This window comes from Sebastes fasciatus, chromosome 4 (assembly GCF_043250625.1).
Source record: "Sebastes fasciatus isolate fSebFas1 chromosome 4, fSebFas1.pri, whole genome shotgun sequence".
NCBI classification, from domain to species: Eukaryota; Metazoa; Chordata; class Actinopteri; order Perciformes; family Sebastidae; genus Sebastes; species Sebastes fasciatus.
The window spans coordinates 39,924,592-39,947,682 of NC_133798.1; the positions used below are offsets into that span (position 1 = coordinate 39,924,592).

Genomic DNA, 23,091 nt, shown 5'->3' on the forward strand with positions numbered 1-23,091 from the left:
TTCAAGAAAACTCACAAAATTACTTTTATTAAGGGACAAGTAAAAAAAGTACATGATTTATAAAAAATACAAAACCGCTTTGTCTAACTTGTAAGCTAAGTAAATGCATAGCAACAATACATGCAAGTCTACAGTTATTTATCCTACAACTCTGTAGCGTTATTAAGCTACAGACTAAAAGGGGAAAAGTACAGTTTGGTTGCAATCTATCATTCGTTTCAGTCTACATGATACAGATCCAAAGTGATGGTACAGAATAAGTTAGGTTGCACGCAACTCAACTGATGAGCAAATAAATACTTAACAACATTTCACAAATATTGACAACCAGTAATTCAACGCTATGTGAAACAAAGCCTGTGTGAGAATTACATTCGATTTCTGAAGTACAAAACCGTTCTACGTTTAAGCTAGAGATGAAAAGAATTCATAGTATTACACTTCTATGTGGGGATGCAGTGATACAAATAAATATGAAATAAATAAATAATGAAACCGTTATATAAGAGCCATAAGACTCACCCAACCCCGTATGTACATAACACACCCTCTGCTCCCGACTACAACATCACATGTATGAAATTTCATCTTAGTGTTCTGTTTAAAATACCATAAACATACATACAAATGACCTCGGACAAGCACAAGTGTCCATGGAAAACCTGCATTGATTTGACATTGGGTGAATTTCAATGTGCTTTGGCTTACGTTTGATAAATAAAGTAATATTAGGCTATATATCACAACACATTTGTGGTATATAAGAGGCAATGGCATAGAATTTCAACTTGTATAAAGTGTTTTAGCTATACTGACCCAGGAATGACGGGAATCACTGATATTGATATTGCTGAATGACTATAGACCGATTGTGTGTTTTGCTGTCGTATTATGTGGTATTATTATTATTAAGCAAAGAAACTTCTATTTTTCCTTTTTTTTTTCTTACATATAAAAATAAGTTAGAGAAATGGATCCAAAAAAATAAAAATAAGATTTACAGTTTATATAAGGCCATGCAATTTTAGTAGACTCATGCATCAGATCAGTAAGTCTTTTGGATGAGTGGGCGTCCCATTCATGCAAAATGCACTACGTGTTGCTGAGGCCACGATAAATATACTGTCCCTTTGTGTTCCTTAATACCGATCCAGAATTAACACTAGCGCTGTCTGTAACACATCATTAAGGCTGGTGTATTTGCTGTTGAAGCTGTGAATAGGCCTTATTTCAATGGGACCCACACACATATTTGCACACAGAGACAGTCTACAAACAAACACAAACTGTTTGATAGGAATGGATGTCAATGTGAAAAGACTGAAACACGAGGGCTACTGTACAGGTCTGTGCTCTGTCGACGGAAAGCGTCTTTCATTCCAAAACGAGATATCCACCATTTCAAAAAAAGAGTTGTCTACTCTTGACAAAGAAAGCAAAAGTAATGCTGTTATATTAGTCATCTTAACAGAATATGCTTATAAAATATCCACACTGGGAGAAGGTTCAGCTGAATGTTTGAAATGTTGAGTAATGGATTTTAAGTAGCACCTTTTTCTGTGAGCTAGTGGATCTATTGCGTTTTGGAATAAAGTCTTTTTAAACTGACTAAGTAGAGCTCCAGCATGTCACCACGGATGATGGTCCATCATCGGGTGGTTTGAATATTAAATACAAAATAAGAGACAAAGTGGAAAAACAACAGTTCATAAGTTACCATTCAAACTAAATAAACAACCCTTCAACATTATTCTGGAGAAGACTGAAGGATCTACAGCTGCTTTATGATTGAAGGCAATCTGAGGCAACTTCTTTCTGTACGTGTTTGAGACAAACAAACAGCACCCCAAGATTTCCTTCAGAGATGTGTGCAAGGCGGAGTTTTGACCTTACCAGCCGTCCTCCATCACCACCGCCGCGCTCATGGTTGGAGGCGTTGTCAAGGTAACGCATAGCTGTGCAGGCTCTGCATTTTCCTCACACCTCGGCGTCTCCTTCACTTCCTCTTCCGTCTGGGAATCGGGCCCGCTGACATCCACGCCCTCCTGGCCCTCCTCTATCTCCACATCTTCCTCCTCATCTTCCTCCTCCTCTTCCTCCTCTTCCTCCTCCTCTTGCTGCTGCTGCTGCTGTCGTTGTTTGCGGCAGCACGGTTTGAACAAGTGGGGGTCGATGAGCACCTCCCCAAAGCGCCCCTTGTAGATTATTCCACAGCACACCTTCTGCCTAGAACAAAACAGAACACATGGTATTAGGGATGCACCAATACCACTTTTTTCAGACCTAGTACAAGTACTTACATTTGGGTACTCTCCGATACCGAGTACCGATACGAGTGAACACACTGTCAGCTCTCATGTTTATTGAGAATGAAAACACCTGTGTGGAAGGGTTGTTGGTGTGTCGGGGCTTTAAAGACGCTGTTCTGAATCCTAAATACTGAATCCGTGTTGATGCTTCACTGTCTGATTTACCTCTTCCAGTAAGTGAGGTCCAGAAATGAGAAGACAGGAGAGCGACTGGATCCCGGGCTGATCTCCGTGTCTGAGCCGTCGTCTGAGAGGTTGCTGTAGCTGGGAGACTGAGCCGGGGAGGTGCTGGAGGTGGTGCTGTGGGCATCGGAATCTGGTGGGCAGAACAAAGCGTGAACAATGGAGGGGTGAGTAGGTGTGACAAAAAAAAACTACTGTATTTGAGGAAGAAATATGCGAAGTGCTTTCCATTAAACCGTAACTCACTGTTTCTTTTCAGCTCTTTCTGCAGCCTGCTGATCTGGCTCGGCCGGGCTTTCTTGGAGATGGACTTTATCTTCTTGGGCCTGGAAGTTATCTTTAGACTGGGACCTCCTCTGGCATCAACCACCTTCATGGAGGAGAGACGTACTGAATGAGTTTACACAGGTACTTTATCATGACCGAGCAATAGTAGTGTGAGCCAGACTCACATGGTTCCAGTTCTTCTTGGTTCCCACAGGTAGCTTTTTCCAGCGTTTCACCAGCAGCACACAGGCGTTACAGATCTCTCCAGATCGCATTTCACTCAGTCTGCAACACAATCACAGTTTGTGCAGAAATGACACACAGGAAAATGTTTCAAATGAATAAGGTGTGTTATTATAACCTATACAGTATCCACATTGAGGCGGATCTCTGTCCAACCATCACGTGTCCAGCTGTGTCTCTTCTTACCCAAAGCAGCTCCTGAAGTCTTTCTCGTACCGCTTACTGTCCGTGAAACGAGAGCTGGACGACTTTGCGCGGCAGATGCAGCAGCCGTCCAAACTCCGGTACATCTTCGGCTTATGAAAGCCAAACATCTGCGTGCAAACAAAAAACAGATTTAAATGTTAAGAGATAAGATAAGATCAGATATTCCTTTATTAGTCCCGCAGTGGGGAAATGTGCAGTGTACAGCAGTACAGGGGATAGTGCAGAAACAAGAAGCATCAGCTAACAGTAAAAAAGAGCTAAACAAAGTGAAACAAAATATGAACCATTTAAATAGAAGGAAGTATAAAAATAGGAGAACTATATGCAGTATTGACTATAAACAGACTATTAACAAAATTGCACTAGTGGAAAAATGATATTGCACAATGAGAATGAAATGAAATTCCACCTGAAAATATTGCACAGTATGAATCACACCTGAGTAGCAGTAGTAGTGATGATATTGCACAGTCAGTGTACAGTATAGTGCAGTTGTTGTCAGTATTTGGTGTGTAAGTGTTCTACTGGGAGCAGTGCTGGTTGTGGAGTCTGAACAACAAGGTTCTCATCGGTGTGCAGGATGTTAACCGCCTGCAGCAGAACATCTCTGGTTCAGAGGGGATCTTTTATTTCAGTTATGTGAATTAATATATGAGGCGTTCAGGAGCACTAACATTTCAGGGAAAGCGATTTTAGTTGCAGCATCTCTCTGCTTTGACCCACATTGGGGGGTGGGAGAGAAGTAGGTCAACAGTCAGACAGCATGTCAGACAGATTCATGTCTCCATCACCATGCTGCGCGCACAGGATGCACGCTGCATGGTGGTTCCTCAAAATATAAGCATGCATTGATTTATCAGGATGCTGCAGGCTGCAGAGGACACGGGCTCTGATATAGGGTTTTAAAAAGAAAAAAGTAAAGTTAAAAATAAAAGCAGAGAAATGCAAAAAAATATCTAAATGTGTCTCCTGGGGAAATCAGGCATAATGCAATAAGCGCGCTGATTATGCAGGGGAATTATGATTTATGTTGCTAGGCAAAAGTGTAATCTCCACAGCACATGGAGACCTGAACTGCGGCAAACTGCGAGCCGCGCCCCCCAGACTGAGACTGGCTTCTTCTTCATCCTGCCATCATCATCAGTCCTCCAGGTCCTCTACCGAGAGCCCGCAGAGAGCAGGGAACAACACAGACCTCTCACTCTGAGGCTTATATCAGAGACCACTGATATAATAATATGAGAACCAGAGAGCGGTCTCCTGATTCAACATGTTTATTGTTACGCCGATTATACAAGTACAGTCGTGTGAAATACTTTTTGCTGGGAAGCTCCATTAAAAAGAATAAGTTATATTACAATAATAAAAGGAAATACTTTGTACAAGGGCGTATTAAGAACATATATATATATATATATATGTACAGTATAAGAGGCGGTGAGATACATATAGAAGCAGAGTTGGGTACATATATATATATATATATATATATATACATATATATATATATATGTATATATATATATATATATGTTATATGTTGATTAAAACACACAATTTTGTATCATTCAGATACACATACAGATAAATACAGATTTAAATGCTTCTATGTGTCCTTTACTGTTGCAGAAAGTTTATTTGCAAATAATCTTATTTATAAACTTATTTGCAGATAATAATAATACTTATCTGCAAATAAACGTGCAAATAAAGCCTCTGAAGTTATAAATCTATTTAACCGGGGAAGTGCTTCTCTGAGATTGAACGTATATTTTACGCGAGACTTCTGACAAAAACAGCAGCAACACAAACTGTACACCTAACTAACTTAAACCTGCAGTAGGCAGAATGTTTTTGGCATCATTGGGGGAAAAATCCCATAATAACCTTTCAGCATATTGTAATTGAAGTGTTCTGAGAGATAACTAGACTTCTGCTCCTCCTCATGGCTCTGATTTCAGGCTTTAGAACATCTTGGTATTTCCTCAACTGATCTCAACATGGCTGACGAGTCACAAACGTTCTCATGTTACAGCTAAACCGTGCACTACAAGATGATTCTGAGAACATGTGAGGAGAGAAATAGGCATTAACGTAACAGAATATTGATTCATATTTGATCAGCGCTGTCTAGTTTGACTGTTTGATCAGAGTTATTGAGTGATTGACAGCTGCTCAGAGACGGCAGACTCCAGATCAGCTCCAGATCTGCTTGTTTTCCTCCGTTTCTGTGAAATCTAGCAGATGCCGTTAGGAGCACCGGAGGACACAGAGGAACATGCTTTTTTTCCAGGTTACCTGTCTCATGCACTACTGTCACGATATAGTGACCGTTTTATAAAAATAACCTTTTTTATCATATTTGCTCCATTTCTACGCACTACAGCTTTAAATGTGCAATTCACACTCACTTAAAGATAAGATAAGATCAGATATTCCTTTATTAATCCCACAGTGGGGGGATTTGCAGTGTACAGCAGCAGAGGGGATAGTGCAAAAAAAAGATGCATCAGCTAATATAATAAGAAATATAAAAATAGGATCAGTATATACAGTATTGACAATAAGCAGACTATTAACAAAATTGCATAAGTGGAAGATATAAAATATAAAATATATATAAAATATGAAGGGAATTAGTGATAAAAGCAAAGCAGGTATGATCAGAAGGGTATTAAAATAACTTAAATCAATTCATACCATCAGTTTAAATCTGTAATGTTCTATTAGTTGTAGCTATAAAACAACGTTGGATCAGCTCGGTGCCACATGTATTCTGGAGTTTATCACAATGTCAACCACGTATTCACCTCCGAGTGTCTCCTCTGTAACGTGGAGACGATCTGTGCAGCAGAATACAGTAGTGACGCAGCTCAACATGGCAACACACTCCGAGGAGGAGCAGAGAGGAGAGGAAAGGGGGTGTGATCATGGTGATCATGGAGGTGTGTTGCGATTCAACCCGAAAAAAGCTGCAATATTAAATGTTAAACTGTGAAATTCATCCTGAAAGCTGTTCAGACCAGACTGGTTAACACGTGCACTTCTTAAACTAAAAGCAGGAGCAGAGAAATGAGCGTGTTTTTATCGAGAGAAAAGTGCGAGTCGCACATTTCGCCGCCCACTCCAACGAGCACGCAGCAGCATGGACGCATGGAGCAGCAGAGAGGAAGCATGGCACACACACGACCTGCTGCATGCACCCATTGTATGAGACTGTCCGCTGCTCGACGGCGCTTCATGCCTCACTACGTTAACTAACTATAGAGAGATGCTGAATAGAATGATTACTACGAGAGGAACCCGTCCTCAGACCTCCTCCTGTAATCTGATCTCTACTCTTTGTTATTCCGCCATGAGAGTCTCTCTCTGAGCCGGTTTACTGACTCTAAACTACCGTGTAGTGGAGTTAGAGGAGTCGGTTCAGAGCAGTTTAGTGTCTGGGTGAGGTTTTGTTGACAGCAGCAGCAGCAGCCGCGTGCTGGAGACGCATCTGTGGTGTCTGTAGTCCGGGTGGGCGTGAGACACAAACTCTAACTGCTCCTCTACCAGCACGAGGAAATGTGGAGCAGACTGCAGATACACAACTACACAGATACACATACAGATACTACTATCTGAGTATTAATGTATCTATCTGGGTATTAATGTATCTATCTGGTTATTAATGTATCTATCTGGTTATTAATGTATCTAACTGGTTATTAATGTATCTATCTGGTTATTAATGTATCTAACTGGTTATTAATGTATCTATCTGGTTATTAATGTATCTAACTGGTTATTAATGTATCTATCTGGTTATTAATGTATCTAACTGGTTATTAATGTATCTAACTGGTTATTAATGTATCTATCTGGTTATTAATGTATCTAACTGGTTATTAATGTATCTATCTGGTTATTAATGTTAATGTATCTTTATTAGAGTGTTTCCAGCAGTACAATAATATCTGGAGCAATAAATATGATTTCATCCAACAAACATCAACAATAACAGCAGCAGCCTCCTCTGCGCACCGTGCCCGCATATAGAGCTCCATCCGGACTCTATTAAACTCTATTAAACACATCTCCTCTCCTCCCGGTGACTTTAACAGTTTATCCGGTAACCGGCCCGTCGGTGCAGCAGCATCAGGAGGCCCAGAAACAACGTCAGAGCACACAGAACCAGAACCAGCACTTTAAACCCGTTAAACCCAGCAGAACCAAGAGAACCAAAGAGAACCGGTCCGGTTCCGTTACCTTGTCTCAGAGTGCGTGTTGATCTGGATCTCAGTAGTAATAGTAGTAATAGTCCTCAGTGCGCGTCGCTCTGGTGTTTCTGTTATGAAGATGAACCCGCATCAGAGACCCGCTCCGTGTTGTTGTGTGCGTGTTGATGTGTGCGCGTTGCGTGCGCGTTGTGGTAGAGTAGTGGACTGTAGTGCGCATGCGTGGTGTCCACGCCTCCATCTCACAGCAGCAGCAGCTTCTCTTCTTTTTCTTCAATCAGAACATTTACATAAACAGCGCGTGACGTGTCCGGTGACGTGTCCGTGCGTCTGCGCGCAGCTGACCTTATAAGGATGGGAACATTGCGCGGGAACAGGGGGCTCGGCCTGGTTGCTAGGGAGCATTGGAGAGAGTCAGCAGAGAGGCGGGACCACCGGGTCTACTGGTTTACTACAGGACTACAGAGAGACACACAGAGACAGATCAGAGAGCAGATGTCTGTCTGCAGGCTGCGGGCTGTGCACGGAGACGCGTGACAGGAGACCCGCAGATTAGTGGTAAATAAAAGGTGCATAAAGCCACCTGGCCTCCATCCAGCATCCAGCAGTCAGTTCAAGACCGACAAACACATCCAGTTGATTTGTTTTGCACAATTAAATTATTCATTTATGATAGATTTTTTTGTTGTTGCACAATTTCAGACTACACAACATAACAAAACAATAAATGAATAAGATTCAGTGCAGGAAGAGACAGAAACCCCACTGGGCTGATCTGAAGCCTCTAGAGACAAGATTAATATAAAGAAATAATATGACTACATAATAGTGATGACAAACAATTAGAACAAGATATATATAATAACAACAATAACAATAAATATATCAAAAAAGACAAGTGTGTGCGTGCGTGCGTGTGTGTGTGTGCGTGTGTGTGCGTGCGTGCGTGTGTGTGTTGTGTGGAAGTGTATGGTTAGTGTTTTTGAGGAGGATATTGATTTAAATATCTATAAAGACTTCTGGGTAATCATAACCAAACAACATTGTGAGTGGGAAAAACAAACAAACATAAAAACAGATACATGGACAACATGAGGAAAAGCAATTACAAGACAGCAGATAAATGACCCTTTAAGAGACTTTTGAAACATTTGACAGATGAACAGTTTATTGATAGATGTGAAAAGCTGCTCCATTATTCGGTTCCTCTAAATCGTATTAAAAATGTACCTCTACTAGTGAGACATTCAGGAGGATGAAGATCTCGAGAATGACGGGTTGAGTAAGAATGGACCTGAGAATGTGTTCTAAAATAGGTCTTGAACTCCTCAGGAGAGTTCAGTCATCCTGCTGTCACATCACAGAAACACATCACACCACATAACACTTCTACTAGAATGTGTTAGTGGAGCAGCTAAGATGAAATATTCATAACTATTATGCATTCTGCAATAAAAGCAACACATCTGGCACAGATAAAGGTCTATATGTTATAAAAGTTCATTATATATAAACCTACATATGTGCCAAATGTCTTGGTTTATATGCTATGAAAATATATAGATATTTACATAACATATAAACCTACATTTGTGCCAAATGTGTTGCTTTTATCCTAAAAGCAACACATTGTTGTCGTACAATTTGGGGAAAGAATGTGCAAATAGACGTAGCACTCGAATGCAATCCAATACAATTCTGCAATAAATACTCATTAATCCTTTTAAATATAACACAAGTACCATAATATCATTCAAGACACCTCAGAGAGTGTCTTCATAATAGTCAGCAGCAAAAAGTCGATTTTAGTAGAAATGCATCACACTGCACATCCAGTAGGCTGCTTTAGTCCTCCCTGCAAGAGGCTGGTTTCATATGGTCAGATTTATTGGACCGGTATGATAGATAGATAGATAGATAGAGAGATAGAGAGATAGAGAGATAGAGAGATAGAGAGATAGAGAGATAGATAGATAGAGAGATAGAGAGATAGAGAGATAGATAGATAGAGAGATAGAGAGATAGAGAGATAGAGAGATAGATAGATAGAGAGATAGAGAGATAGAGAGATAGAGAGATAGATAGGTAGAGAGATAGAGAGATAGAGAGAGAGAGAGATAGAGAGGTAGATAGATAGAGAGATAGAGAGATAGATAGATAGATAGGTAGATAGATAGAGAGATAGAGAGATAGAGAGATAGATAGGTAGATAGATAGAGAGATAGAGAGATAGAGAGATAGAGAGATAGAGAGATAGATAGGTAGATAGATAGAGAGATAGAGAGATAGAGAGATAGAGAGATAGAGAGATAGATAGGTAGATAGATAGAGAGATAGAGAGATAGAGAGATAGATAGGTAGATAGATAGAGAGATAGAGAGATAGAGAGATAGAGAGATAGAGAGATAGATAGGTAGATAGATAGAGAGATAGAGAGATAGAGAGATAGAGAGATAGAGAGATAGATAGGTAGATAGATAGAGAGATAGAGAGATAGAGAGATAGAGAGAGAGAGAGATAGAGAGATAGAGAGATAGATAGGTAGATAGATAGAGAGATAGAGAGATAGAGAGATAGAGAGATAGATAGATAGAGAGATAGAGAGATAGAGAGATAGATAGATAGATAGATAGAGAGATAGAGAGATAGAGAGATAGAGAGATAGAGAGATAGATAGGTAGATAGGTAGATAGGTAGATGGATAGTAACTTTATTGATCCTGAGGAAAATTCCAAGTTTCCAGCTTCAGTTCCAGCCGCAGCCAAACACCATGTACATACCGTACAGTAGAGTATATACCGTAGAGTATATACTGTACAGTACAGTATATACCGTACAGTAGAGTATATACTGTACAGTAGAGTATATACCGTACTGTAGAGTATATACTGTACAGTAGAGTATATACTGTACAGTAGAGTATATACCGTACAGTAGAGTATATACTGTACTGTACAGTATATACCGTAGAGTATATACTGTACAGTACAGTATATACCGTACAGTAGAGTATATACTGTACAGTAGAGTATATACCGTACTGTAGAGTATATACTGTACAGTAGAGTATATACTGTACCGTACAGTAGAGTATATACTGTACAGTAGAGTATATACTGTACCGTACAGTAGAGTATATACCGTACAGTAGAGTATATACTGTACCGTACAGTAGAGTATATACCGTACAGTAGAGTATATACTGTACCGTACAGTAGAGTATATACTGTACAGTAGAGTATATACTGTACCGTACAGTAGAGTATATACCGTACAGTAGAGTATATACTGTACAGTAGAGTATATACCGTACAGTAGAGTATATACTGTACCGTACAGTAGAGTATATACTGTACAGTAGAGTATATACTGTACCGTACAGTAGAGTATATACCGTACAGTAGAGTATATACCGTACAGTAGAGTATATACTGTACTGTACAGTATATACCGTAGAGTATATACCGTACAGTAGAGTATATACTGTACAGTAGAGTATATACCGTACAGTAGAGTATATACTGTACCGTACAGTAGAGTATATACCGTACAGTAGAGTATATACTGTACCGTACAGTAGAGTATATACCGTACAGTAGAGTATATACTGTACCGTACAGTAGAGTATATACTGTACAGTAGAGTATATACCGTACAGTAGAGTATATACTGTACAGTAGAGTATATACTGTACCGTACAGTAGAGTATATACTGTACAGTAGAGTATATACCATACAGTAGAGTGTATACTGTACAGTACAGTAGTGTATATACTGTACAGTAGAGTATATACTGTACCGTACAGTAGAGTATATACTGTACAGTAGAGTATATACTGTACAGTAGTGTATATACTGTACAGTAGAGTATATACGTACAGTAGAGTATATACTGTACAGTAGAGTATATACGTACAGTAGAGTATATACTGTACAGTAGAGTATATACGTACAGTAGAGTATATACTGTACAGTACAGTAGAGTATATACTGTACAGTAGAGTATATACTGTACAGTAGAGTATATACCGTACAGTAGAGTATATACTGTACAGTACAGTAGTGTATATACCGTACAGTAGAGTATATACTGTACAGTAGAGTATATACAGTACAGTAGTGTATATACTGTACAGTAGAGTATATACTGTACAGTAGTGTATATACTGTACAGTAGAGTATATACTGTACAGTATATACACTACTGTACAGTAGAGTATATACTGTACAGTAGTAGTTTTTAGTAGTAGTCTGACTGTACAGGGAACTTTTGTTTTGCAACTGAAACATCTTTCAGATTTGAGTGAATAGCACAAAAAGAACCACACTACCACGTGAGTTATGTCAATATTAACTTTAATCTTTGACAACACATTTCATAAATAACAATTCATTATTGCTTTCTTTAATCTGTATTTAAAGTATAATAGAGGCTTGGTCATCGGGTTACATAGTGCTTGCAGGACAGTGCAGGAGACGGCGTCTTCGTAATTCTTCAACTGTTAACTTAAACGTGACGTCAACATAATACTTAGCGTTTTTAAGAAACTGTGCTCTGTTCGTTGTCTGGAGACGACACCTTAGAAACAAACAGCGTGACTATTATCCACATCATCAGTAAAGTGTGTCCGTAGTGGAATCTATTGTTTTACACAGACACAAACAAGATGCCTTTATACAGAAAAATTATGCCACAAATTCATTACACCATAATAACAAATGAGCACAATCTATCAAAGGTCTAATGAAGCTAAATATTTACAACGAGAGAGAGAGAGAGAGGAAAGCTTTGTGACACGGTTAGGACACGAGTTTGGTTTCAGTGTTTCACCAACGGAGGATTTCAGTATGTGATCCAAACTGAAGTAAACAATGAGAAACAGGCAGGATGTGATGCAGTAGAACAAGAGCATAATATAACATTGATAACATAGTATAGAGCGGGAACATTATCTTTCTGGAGTACATTTACTAAGATATCCAATGAATGAAGTCTTTCTATAATAAGGCCTGAGTCCTGATGTTTCAGATCACAACACGCTAAGACAGAAAACAAACAAACAGATTTTGGCCATGCATGTGCTTCGTTTAAAGTTCAAGTGCAAGCAATACAGCAGTAGAAGGAGAGTTCAGGGTTCAGTTAATGGTGTGAGCTGTGAACATATCTACTGGAGATGTGGGATAAGGAATGACTCTATTTCACTTTGAGGAAACAGAATTTCACAGTGTAAACAAGCAGAGGAAAAATCTGACTATTTCCTGAAGCAAATCCAGTAAATATATATATATAAGACATTTACATCAGTGAACAAGGCAATATGTTTGGAGCTGGAGATGCCAGTGACCTCATCTAGTCCACCGTCTTCTTTTAGGATAAAGTCACATTTCTCAAGTGTCTGAATGTTCACCGATGGAGAGATGAATATTTGAACCCATCTGCATTCCTGCAGTCGGTTACAGAGCAGGGGCTTATTTGTCAGGGTCAGAGGTCAACTCCTTTGACCAGGGCCGTCTCCAGGGTGACGGTGAACCCGTTGAGCGTGTGCAGGATGCGGGAGAGGGAGTGTACGGCAGCTCGGTCCCGCAGCAGCGCACCGTCCTCGTACGTCCTCGCTGTCAGGGAACAGTCTGCCAGCAGGGGGAGCCACTGAGAGAGGAGCCGGTCCCTGCCAAGAAGAGCACGCCACTGGTCAAGAATGGTCCCATACATGTCTTACAAACGGAGAGGTGAGCCAAGCTTTCTCTTAAAGGGACTGTAACTTCTTACACGTATAAATCATTGCTGGTCGGTGTCTCATGTGCGCTCGCGTGTGTCTACGCTGTTCAGACTCAGACTCCAACACAAACTACAGTGAAGCACCAAAACCTCTTGGTTGTATCTAGTGAAGCCTGTCTGAATATACCTGTATTCACCCTCCGTCTGAAACGCTCCGTTTTAGTGCATTTCAATGGAATTGCGTTGCTAGGCAACAGCTGGGGTCCATGTTTACTTCCTGTCAGCTGATGTTATTCACATCCACTGCAACAGGAAATAAACTGGGACACATTTAGAATGTTTACGTTTAAAACCGTGTAGTGGTCTAAATATTGTATATTTGTGACATCACAAATGAACAGAAATCCTGACGGCCTGTTTCAAACGCACAATTTCTGAATACGGGCTGTGTGTATTTCTCCGTATATTGAGCATTTTGATAGTTTAACAGTATTTATATAAAGCACTTAAACCTGCTTTATAATATAAAATACATGAAAATCTCACTTGTTACAATATGGGACCTTTAAAATCACAGATACCAGTGAGGAGAACATTTTCAAACCTTTTCTGGTTTAGATATGGATCATAAATCTACGTTTTTAGACTTATTACATTGGATTAAATACACAAGTATCAGAATCATAAAGAAGATTATGACCCCCCCCCCCCTCACCTGATTCCCAAGCAGACCAACAGCTGGAACTTGCCCTCTTTTCCGATGTTTCGTGGCGAGGCGTTGATAGCGTTGACGTAGCGGCACAGCGAGTCACAAGGTGGACCCTTTGTCAGTGTTGCTCCGTGCAGGTCACCCATCTGATCAGCCGTGTCCATGGAAACCACTGCCTTCTCTATGGGAGCGAGGATGGGTCACACTGTCAGTTCATAACTTATTAATATACAGACAACAGGGTAAAGTAAGGTTGTAGAAGATAAACACTGGAGACGGAGGGTGTAACACTGGTTGTTATACAAAACGCATCAATCATGCTTTGTTGCATGAAATTTGATATGTGAAATTCATATGCATCACCACTGGATGGAGACAAGAAACAGACATCAGCAAGAAGTAAAACATTTGACTTTTAATGAACCCACACATTACTTACCCACGAAGTCCCAAACGAACACGTTCCTCTGGAACAGACGGTTGGGTTTGAGCCCGTGCAGGAGGAAGTTCTCCAAGGAGAGCACCAGACCTCCTTCTCCACATAACAGCACCGTCACGTTTCCCCTCTGGGACGACAGAAATGGGATTTAATAGAGTAAGCAAGAGGCTCATCTTTCACATTCAGTAAATCCCCATACTGTATATGCAAGTTTACAAAATCCTCCACAACATAGAACAAGATGTTTATTTTCTAATCTTCCGTTTCCTAACAGGAAGTACGGAGAAGATGTTTGTACATTAAATCCAGCTCACTGAAGATGTTACAATGAAGAGGAGACGGCCCTTTACAGATAAACCAAAGTGATCCATTTAGTCTCTTCAGCGCTTTTAACTTAATGTTGTCTGACACACAAACGAGTCCGGGGCTGGAGGAGCCGGAGTAACCACGTTGGAGATCAAAATAACCCAAACAGGAGGTCGACAGTGGAACACATCGCTGCCTGAGATGCTTTGCATTAACCAATCTCGCCCTATTTAACCTTAGAGGGCCAACAGGTTAAATGGACATAATTAAAACAATGGTAGGCAGAATGATTTTGGCATCATTGGGCAGACATCCCATAATAACCTTCCATCATATTGAAATTGAAGTGTTCTGAGAGAGAACTAGACTCCTGCTCCTCCTCATGGCTCTGTTTTCAGGCTTTAGAACATCTAGCCCGTGACGGGAGACTTTGACCAATCACAGGTCATTTCAGAGAGAGAGCGTTCCTATTGGCTGTTCACTCAACAGAGGTAGCTGTCAATCACTCGCAAACTCCGATCAAACGGTCAAACTAGACAGCGCTGATCAAATATGAATCAATATTCTGTTACTGTAATGTCTATTTCTCTCCTAAGAAAGTGAGCTCTGGTTGGTGGGCGGGGCTTGGTATTTCCTCAGCAGATCTCAACATGGCTGCCGGGTCAATAACTTTCTCATTTTACAGCTAATCCGTGCACTACGAGATGATCCTGAGAACATCTCAGGAGAGAAAAAGGCATTAACGTAACAGAATATTGGTTGTTGTTTTCCTACAGTCCGAAATCTTGCAGATGCCGTTTGGAGCACCGGAGGACACCGGAGGACACCGGAGGACACCGGAGGACACCGGAGGACACCGGAGGACACCGGAGGACACAGAGGAACATGATTTATTTCAGATTACCTGTCTCATGCACTACTGTCAGGATGTAGTGAGCGTTTTGCTTCTACCTGGCCTACTGCTGCTTTAACTGTGTAATGCATCCTCTCTATCTACGGTTACCTACCTCTTGTTCGGGTTTGTGGAAGTGTTTAACGAGGTTATTTGCTGCCTCCCTCATGTCCTCTTGTACTTCAACAGACAGCATTCCTGAAAGGACACATCAAGAATAGGAATAGAAACATGAGGACGGATGATGACAGACGCGAGGGGAAGTGGACAGGAGCTGAACAGAAAGGTGATACAGGAGCAGAATCTGTTATTGGACCAACAAGTAGGTCAGCTATTGTACTAAAGAATGTGTTCTTTGTCAGTACGCACTGCTTCGGCTGCCAAGCGCTCCCAGCACCGCCCGCGCACACTGAGATGGAGAGGCCAGCTCCGGAGGCGTCCCTGTCCACCGTCCAGCATCCTCCTCTCCACCAGGTGACACCAGCTGACCAATGAGAACTCTTTCCAAGCTGCCGTCGCCCACGCCTTTCCCCAGCCAGCGGCCGCATGGGAACCTGGCAGGAGAGAAGACGGGGTTTGATTATCATCCAAAGGACATGGCACAGGTAAGAGCCATCAGGTCCAATCAGCTCCTAGTGAGTGTGCTGAGTTGATTTAGTTGATAGATCTGATCTGTATGAGGCAGCAGCAGTGTTCATGGGAGCTCAGACATCCAATATCTGACAGTCAGGATCATTCAGATGTCATCGGATCTTTATCCAACGGGGAGCTGCTGTCCACAAACATATTCTTGTACTAAAGAGAGCTGCAGGGATGATGTATTTTTGTAGGCCAACCAGGAAGTTAGCATCGCCCGGAGGTCTGTACTACGAAGCCAGTTCATCATTCCCAGGGTATCTTCTCCTTATCTGGCTTCACTAACTCCAACAACAGAGGTCTTGCTAAGCGGTCCTACGACGCTGGTTATCAACTCAGTAAATCAACCCAGAGTTTCTCAGTCTGGCTGTGAGAGCGTTCACATTCTTCCCAGTAAGAAGTGATCCACCTTCTTAGGACGGAAAACCCTGAAGGGTTAACCCTGAAGCTACCTCGCTAACCTCTAAATCCTGCTTTGTAGTACAGACCTCTGGTTCCCTCCACTAACAGCCAATGGGATTGTTCCATTGGGTTTTGGATTATTGCAGAAAATCAGCTCTGTGGTAAACAAACGTTTATGATACTTAGATGTTTTGATATGATATTTTGAAGATAATCTCCACAAATGAACTCCACTTTTATGATTTTTGAAGTGTGAATGCAATCGGCAGAAATAAAAAGCTAACGTTGGGCTGTAGATGAGCTACACCACGGTCGCATGAACCTGAGGAAACACACCGAGGCTGTGAAGGAGGACTAATGTTACACGTGATGACGTTTAGTTGCTGATTTAGCAACTTGTTAGCAACCACCTTTTTTAAGACACATACATGCTTCATAATTCACCAGTGGGATATTTACTTACATATTTTATGTTGTAGAACAAAACATTAAACCCTCTTGAGCTTCTGTTAACCACAGAGCTGATTTCAGGCATGTAACCAAAGACCCGTTAACTTTGAGACGAGGGAGCCAGAAGTGCTAAAACTCATCTCTGGGTTTAGGACTCATTCCTGCAGCTCTCTGGGTCACAGTCTGTGTTTAGTGATGAGACGAGGGTCAAAGTAAGAAGCTCACTTGTAGGTGTGTCCGGTGATCTCATTATACACCATCACACAGTCAATCAGACACTTGGCCAGCAGGCCAGAGTTCTCCTGTCCCAGCTGCAGAGTGCTCAGCCGGCCCAGGTTCTTGCTCTGAAATGAAAAGCAGCGACCACAGTGAGTTTACCGAGGCACGTGTCTCTGTCACACACCATGTCGACCTCACTGCTGCAGAGTTAAACACAAACCTGGAAATAAATCTCTTGTGTATTCTTCGGGATCTGTCGAACTCCTGAATCGCCCAGTTCTCCTGACACGCACACCCAAGGGTCAACTGTTGCCATGGCAATGCTCAGCTTCTTCATGGGTATTATAACAACACGGTACGGAATACCTGCAGAGACACGAGAGCAAAGTTTTATTAATTTATGCAACTTCTTTCACACTTAAAGGTGTCCAACTATTCTCACAATACTCAGAGTAACAAGACTCGGTCTGACCGAGTATCTGTCTGGACCGTATCGGGTCAGTCTGTGAGTTTGTGGCTAAATTGTTCCACCAATAGTCAGAGGTCATGTCTATCATGTTTTTAACACTTATATCTTAATGTTTGATTGAAACTTATAATGAAGCAAAAGACATTCAGTAATATTAAATGATAACATTTACTAATCAGTATATTATACATTTTATACAAGGTGAAAAGGTATCAGCATGACATACAGTCTGCAAGGTTAAATGTATTTCAGTTTTTTATCAAAGCATGTGCAATTAAATCACAGCACAGTCTGTTTATTTTGGGTTCAGTAGCGACGTGTGTCTGATAGATACAGATACAGTATGTGAATACAGCTCGCCGCCGGGTGACGTTATGAACCCAGACATGACGGCGTTTGGTTTTCTGACATATCTGGGACTTCACCAACATGTACAAAGCAGCAACAGGGGTTATTTCTGGAGGACAGCGAGGCGAAAATTAGCTTTGTGTTTAGTGTGAATGCACGGTAACACAATATGAAGCACAACGTAACGTAACTTAAACGAACATTAACAATAGCACATGCACAACAACAGCACTATGTAATGAGACATTGATCCACTGACACGCTCCCCAGAAAACCTAAACACAGAACTGTTCTCCGCCTTCTCATTTTGAAAGAGCAACGACCAATGAGGGAACTCCAACAGTCGGCCGACCAATCCTGTAACTTCATCAGTCAGTCAGTCACTCAGTGACAGACTTTAGTGTCTGTAGGGCTGGCCCTCTGCGGTCCAGCCCTAAAGGATTTTCACAGCATCGGGGCAGATGTCTATTGTTTGAGGTCTAAAGGGGCTGATGGGATACTGGCTGTAATTCAAGTAGAAGGTCAGTGGGTGGAGAAACTTTCAGCGTCCTTGAAAGCTATAAAGCTGCCAGTAAACTCTCTCATTCTGCTGTTAAAGTTTACGGGACTTACTGATGGAGGTGAAGACGCGTGTGAAGCAGAGGTAGTCCACCGTGTTGAGAGAGAGCAGGTGGAACAGGAACTGCTCCCTTTCTTCCTCACAGAGCAGGAAAGCGTGAGGTTTATACAGCTGCCTGTCAGAGGACGAGAAGAAAGGGAAACAGGTCCGTCACAATCAGGAGACTTCCTATAAATGACACCCAGAAACACCAGACTAGTCCTTTATGAGTGAGTCCTGACCTGAGCAGCTCCTGGTTAGTGAGCAGCTCTTTAAGGTGCTGGGACAGCATCTTCTTCTCCAGAGCCAGATGGATCCAGGCCCGGGCCTGACCCACCTCAGACAGACCCTCACTCATGGTCTGGATAAACCTGGAAGAACAACAGAAACAAGCTCTGATGCTCAGCTGTTTCTCATCACATCTGATTTAATGAGGATTCTTAACTTTATATGTTCTAGAAAGATCAAAGAGAGAGAACAGAACAAGATGCTGGAGATATAATGGATGAGTAGTATATCATTATTTAAAAAGTTAACAATCTGTCTTCATCTAAACTAAAGCCAAAGTATCAGTTATCATTTGTATTTTTTATAAAACATATACCTTACAAACATGCCATATGCAGTTTCTCCCACATCACAGTATGTCTGCTCTCGTTACCTCATATCCTGTATTAAGGATCCTCTCTGGAGCAGAGCGCCGTCATCACACGTTCTCTGGTCCGAACCGTTAGACCCTGAACAGACAGCAAGTTAAACACCTACGATGATGATCCGACTCAGAGCTCGGTGATTGAACAGTGACGAGATAAAGGAATCAGTGAGGTGATGCTCTGACCTGGAGACTCAGCTGGTGTCTCCGTCTTCCCTCCGGCCGCCTGGTAGTGAAGCAGATGGGACCAGAGAGCGGACTTCCCCTGCTCAGAACAAACACACACGTCAATATTCAGCCCGTTCATTCAGTCTCCTCTTTGTGCTCGTATGCATGAGTTTGTTGACGTGGGATACACACATGCTTCTTTAGGTCATGTGAGCTGATGTGAACTGAAGAGTCTGACCTGTTTGAGCTGCAGGCCGTGGCCCCAGGTTCTCTCCAGTAGGTCACACAGACCGTGGATCAGCGTGTTCTCCTGCAGACCCGTGATGTTGGCTTCTCCCTGACCCAGTTCCACGCTCTCCTTCCCCATCCGCTCCATCAGCATCCGTTTGGTCTGAAAATGCCAGAGAACATTTAGTGGCATTAACCTTGAACGGTGATTTAAAGAAATGAGTGACAGCGGCGCCTCCATCACCGTCAGCACGCAGATAAAGCTCTCACCTTCAGACGACACTCGCTCAGCAGCCCGTCCACAAACTCTCGGTGAGTCTGACTGACGGCTCGAGGCGACGAGTCGAGTAGCTTCGACTGGCGAAGGTTCTTCCTCGCAAACGTGTGCTTCTGTTAAATGAACCAAGAGGTCATAAATCAGACACGAGCCTCCTAAAGGTCTGTGTGTGTCTGTGTGTGTCTGTGTGTGTGTGTGTCTGTGTGTGTGTCCGTGTGTCTGTGTGTGTGTGTCCGTGTGTGTGTGTGTCTGTGTGTCTGTGTGTGTGTGCGTGTCTGTGTGTGTGTGTGTGTGTGTGTCTGTGCGTGTGTCTGCGTGTGTCTGTGTGTGTGTGTGTGTGTGTGTGTGTGTGTGTGTGTGTCTTTGTGTGTGTGTGTGTGTGTGTGTGTGTGTGTGTGTGTGTGTGTGTGTGTCTGAACACATGAACGTACCTGTCTCTGTTCGTTGTCGACTCCTGAGTGTTCCGTCACCGTTGATCTCTTCAGGTCAGCCCTGCGTGATGCCGTAACCCGTCCGGACCACCTGTTCGCCCAGATGACATCAGATGACATCAGATAACATCAGATGACATCAGATGACATCAGATGACATCAGATGACATCAGATGACATCAGATGACATCAGATGACATCAGATAACATCAGATGACATCAGATAACATCAGATGACATCAGATAACATCAGATGACATCAGATAACATCAGATGACATCAGATAACATCAGATGACATCGCAAAATAAAATTCAAATGGTGTTTTGTGTATTTAAAATATACAAATGTGTATTTAATAAATAAAGTAATAAAGTAGATCCTGACAACCAGTGATATTCTAATGCAGCGGTTCCATCCTTTACGTCTGACGTAACCACACAACCCCCATCAGATGAGCTCTTTAAAATCACTTGAGCTGCTCCTAGAACCGTTTGGACCCTCTGGGCCCGGGTTCGATGTACCCGGGTTCCATGTACCCGGGTTCCATGTACCCGTGGTTCCATGTACCCGTGGTTCCATGTACCCGGGTTCCATGTACCCGTGGTTCCATGTACCCGTGGTTCCATGTACCCGGGTTCCATGTACCCGTGGTTCTATGTACCCGTGTTCCATGCACCCGTGGTTCCATGTACCCGTGTTCCATGCACCCGTGGTTCCATGTACCCGGGGTTCCATGTACCTGGGTTCCATGTACCCGTGGTTCCATGTCCCCGTGGTTCCATGTACCTGGGTTCCATGTACCCGTGGTTCCATGTCCCCGTGGTTCCATGTACCCGAGTTCCATGTACCCGTGGTTCCATGTCCCCGTGGTTCCATGTCCCCGTGGTTCCATGTACCTGGGTTCCATGTACCCGTGGTTCCATGTCCCCGTGGTTCCATGTACCCGAGTTCCATGTACCCGGGGTTCCATGTACCTGGGTTCCATGTACCCGTGGTTCCATGTCCCCGTGGTTCCATGTCCCCGTGGTTCCATGTACCGGTGGTTGAGAATCACTGTTCTAATATCATTGATTCACAGCTGATAAACGAAGGCGCTCACTTGTTGGTGTTCTGTCCCTGTGTGAGCACATCAGCCTGCAGCTTAGGGAAGTAGCCCGGCTGGTGCCGCCCCTGGCCGATCCTCATGTCCAGCAGGTGGGGGTGTATGGCTGTGTGGTCGGCCTTCAGCAGTCTGCGCTCAATGACCTGAGCTGCAGAGACAAACCCAGCACTGGTTAGTACCCAACGGGGGGGGGGGGGGCGGAGGGGGGGGGGGGGGTTCTACTGTAGACCAGCAATGATGTGTGTCGAACACTTAGTGTCTCCTCTCATGTGAACATCTCGTATTCAGGTTGGTTAAGTGCTCCTGAGTGTGTTTAGTTGGAAGGAGACAGAATAGAGTAATATAATGTAACAGCATCTCTGAAGTGTAAATGTGAACATACGGACAGATTCAGATGCATCTTCTGCAGAGAGGTTGGCAGGACTTCAAAGCAGAAGAGAAACAGTTTCCATAGGACACAAAGCCGTGTCCTCCGCTTCCACCGTATAATGCTCATCCCTCATCCCCCCCCGTATCCTTTAGTTCACCCCTCTCTAATCCCCTATCTCCCCCCCCCCCCTCAAATAACATCCCATCCCTTCTGTGTTTCAATTATTCATCACATTATATCCATCAGTTTCTATTTAAATAGTTAGATGTTCTGTCAAACAAGTCTCCTTAAGCAGAGTATAGCGAGATCTTCAGTTCTTATTACCAGAGAGAGAGAGAGAGAGAGAGAGAGAGAGAGAGAGAGAGAGAGAGAGAGAGAGAGAGGATAGCAACATAATCAACAGACAGTCTGAACCCAACAGAAGGACAGAAGGACAGATGGCGACAGATCGGCACATTCCCTCTCCACAATCTGGCATCCACTTCAATCATCGTTCTGCTCAATCTACCAATCAACCTACTTCTCTCTCTATACCGTCTGAATGCTGAAAAGAGACCGCACAAACATCCAGATGTTACTCTGGGTTTGTCGTTAAAACGTACAGCTTCTTTAAATCACAGCATGGAATCATTTAACTTACTATTAAGATCTAAAGTCCTTTCAGTTGTACAGTATAGATGCCACTGCCTGTTTCCAGCAGCTGTGAACTTAACTAACCAGTTTTCTCTGCACGTGCACGTGCACGTCACTATCAGGTAAGTTCACATGTAAAACCAAAAGAAATGAAGCCGAGTTATATTAAGACTTTCCTGGTGAGAAAGACGACTCATAGCAACGATGATCTATGATACACTAAGAGGATCATTTGAGCCGGGTTTCTGTTTTTGTTCCATATTGTAGGAATACAGTATTTATTTTGTGACTCCATCATAGTGCTTTATCTCCTCCTCTCCTGTTCAGGAGCAGCTTCACAGTACCTGACTCAAAGACTGTGGTGCACTTCCTGTAGCGACAGGTCCGGGAGTCCTCTTCGTCCGTGACGTAGAGGCGTTCTCTCTCCAGACGGCTGTCAAACAGCTGCTGCATCGGTTCTCTGTCCGCCCAGCGAGATATCACCTTCCCATCCACGAAGGAAGAAAACATGGATGTCTCCAGGAACCGGGACAGGAAGTGTAAATGGGTCGTCGGCTGAACGGAGAGGAAGGAACCCTGAAACATTGAAAAGCACCACATGGACGGGGGTATAATGTTTCT

The 23,091-nt window shown here is 42.6% G+C and overlaps 2 protein-coding genes and 1 long non-coding RNA gene across 3 annotated transcripts in view; 1 reads left to right on the forward strand and 2 right to left on the reverse strand.

Annotated features, from left to right (window-relative positions):
* sinhcaf (SIN3-HDAC complex associated factor) lies at positions 1–7,743 on the reverse strand. Its single transcript, XM_074634276.1, has 6 exons — positions 7,455–7,743; positions 3,189–3,316; positions 2,945–3,044; positions 2,739–2,862; positions 2,475–2,625; positions 1–2,226 (listed from the first exon to the last, which is right to left on the reverse strand). The coding sequence occupies exons 2-6, from the start codon at positions 3,314–3,316 to the stop codon at positions 1,890–1,892; spliced, it is 840 nt and encodes a 279-aa protein (XP_074490377.1). The 5' UTR covers positions 7,455–7,743; the 3' UTR covers positions 1–1,889.
* Positions 2,527–15,607, forward strand: LOC141767027 (uncharacterized). The gene is made up of 3 exons (XR_012593742.1): positions 2,527–2,659; positions 2,752–2,900; positions 15,385–15,607. It is a non-coding gene; the product is annotated as an uncharacterized LOC141767027 (long non-coding RNA).
* LOC141766952 (DENN domain-containing protein 5B-like) overlaps positions 11,786–23,091 on the reverse strand; it is a 16,377-nt gene continuing 5,071 nt past the window's right edge. The window contains exons 6-21 of the mRNA XM_074634174.1: positions 22,815–23,046; positions 21,465–21,615; positions 20,364–20,454; positions 19,926–20,045; positions 19,666–19,818; positions 19,446–19,524; positions 19,269–19,344; positions 18,850–18,978; positions 18,622–18,743; positions 17,413–17,558; positions 17,199–17,317; positions 15,855–16,039; positions 15,601–15,683; positions 14,288–14,414; positions 13,855–14,029; positions 11,786–13,089 (exon numbers count right to left, since the gene is read on the reverse strand). Coding sequence (XP_074490275.1) covers positions 12,906–13,089; positions 13,855–14,029; positions 14,288–14,414; positions 15,601–15,683; positions 15,855–16,039; positions 17,199–17,317; positions 17,413–17,558; positions 18,622–18,743; positions 18,850–18,978; positions 19,269–19,344; positions 19,446–19,524; positions 19,666–19,818; positions 19,926–20,045; positions 20,364–20,454; positions 21,465–21,615; positions 22,815–23,046 — 2,172 coding nt within the window. The 3' untranslated portion in view covers positions 11,786–12,905. The remainder of the gene's footprint in view (positions 13,090–13,854; positions 14,030–14,287; positions 14,415–15,600; positions 15,684–15,854; positions 16,040–17,198; positions 17,318–17,412; positions 17,559–18,621; positions 18,744–18,849; positions 18,979–19,268; positions 19,345–19,445; positions 19,525–19,665; positions 19,819–19,925; positions 20,046–20,363; positions 20,455–21,464; positions 21,616–22,814; positions 23,047–23,091) is intronic.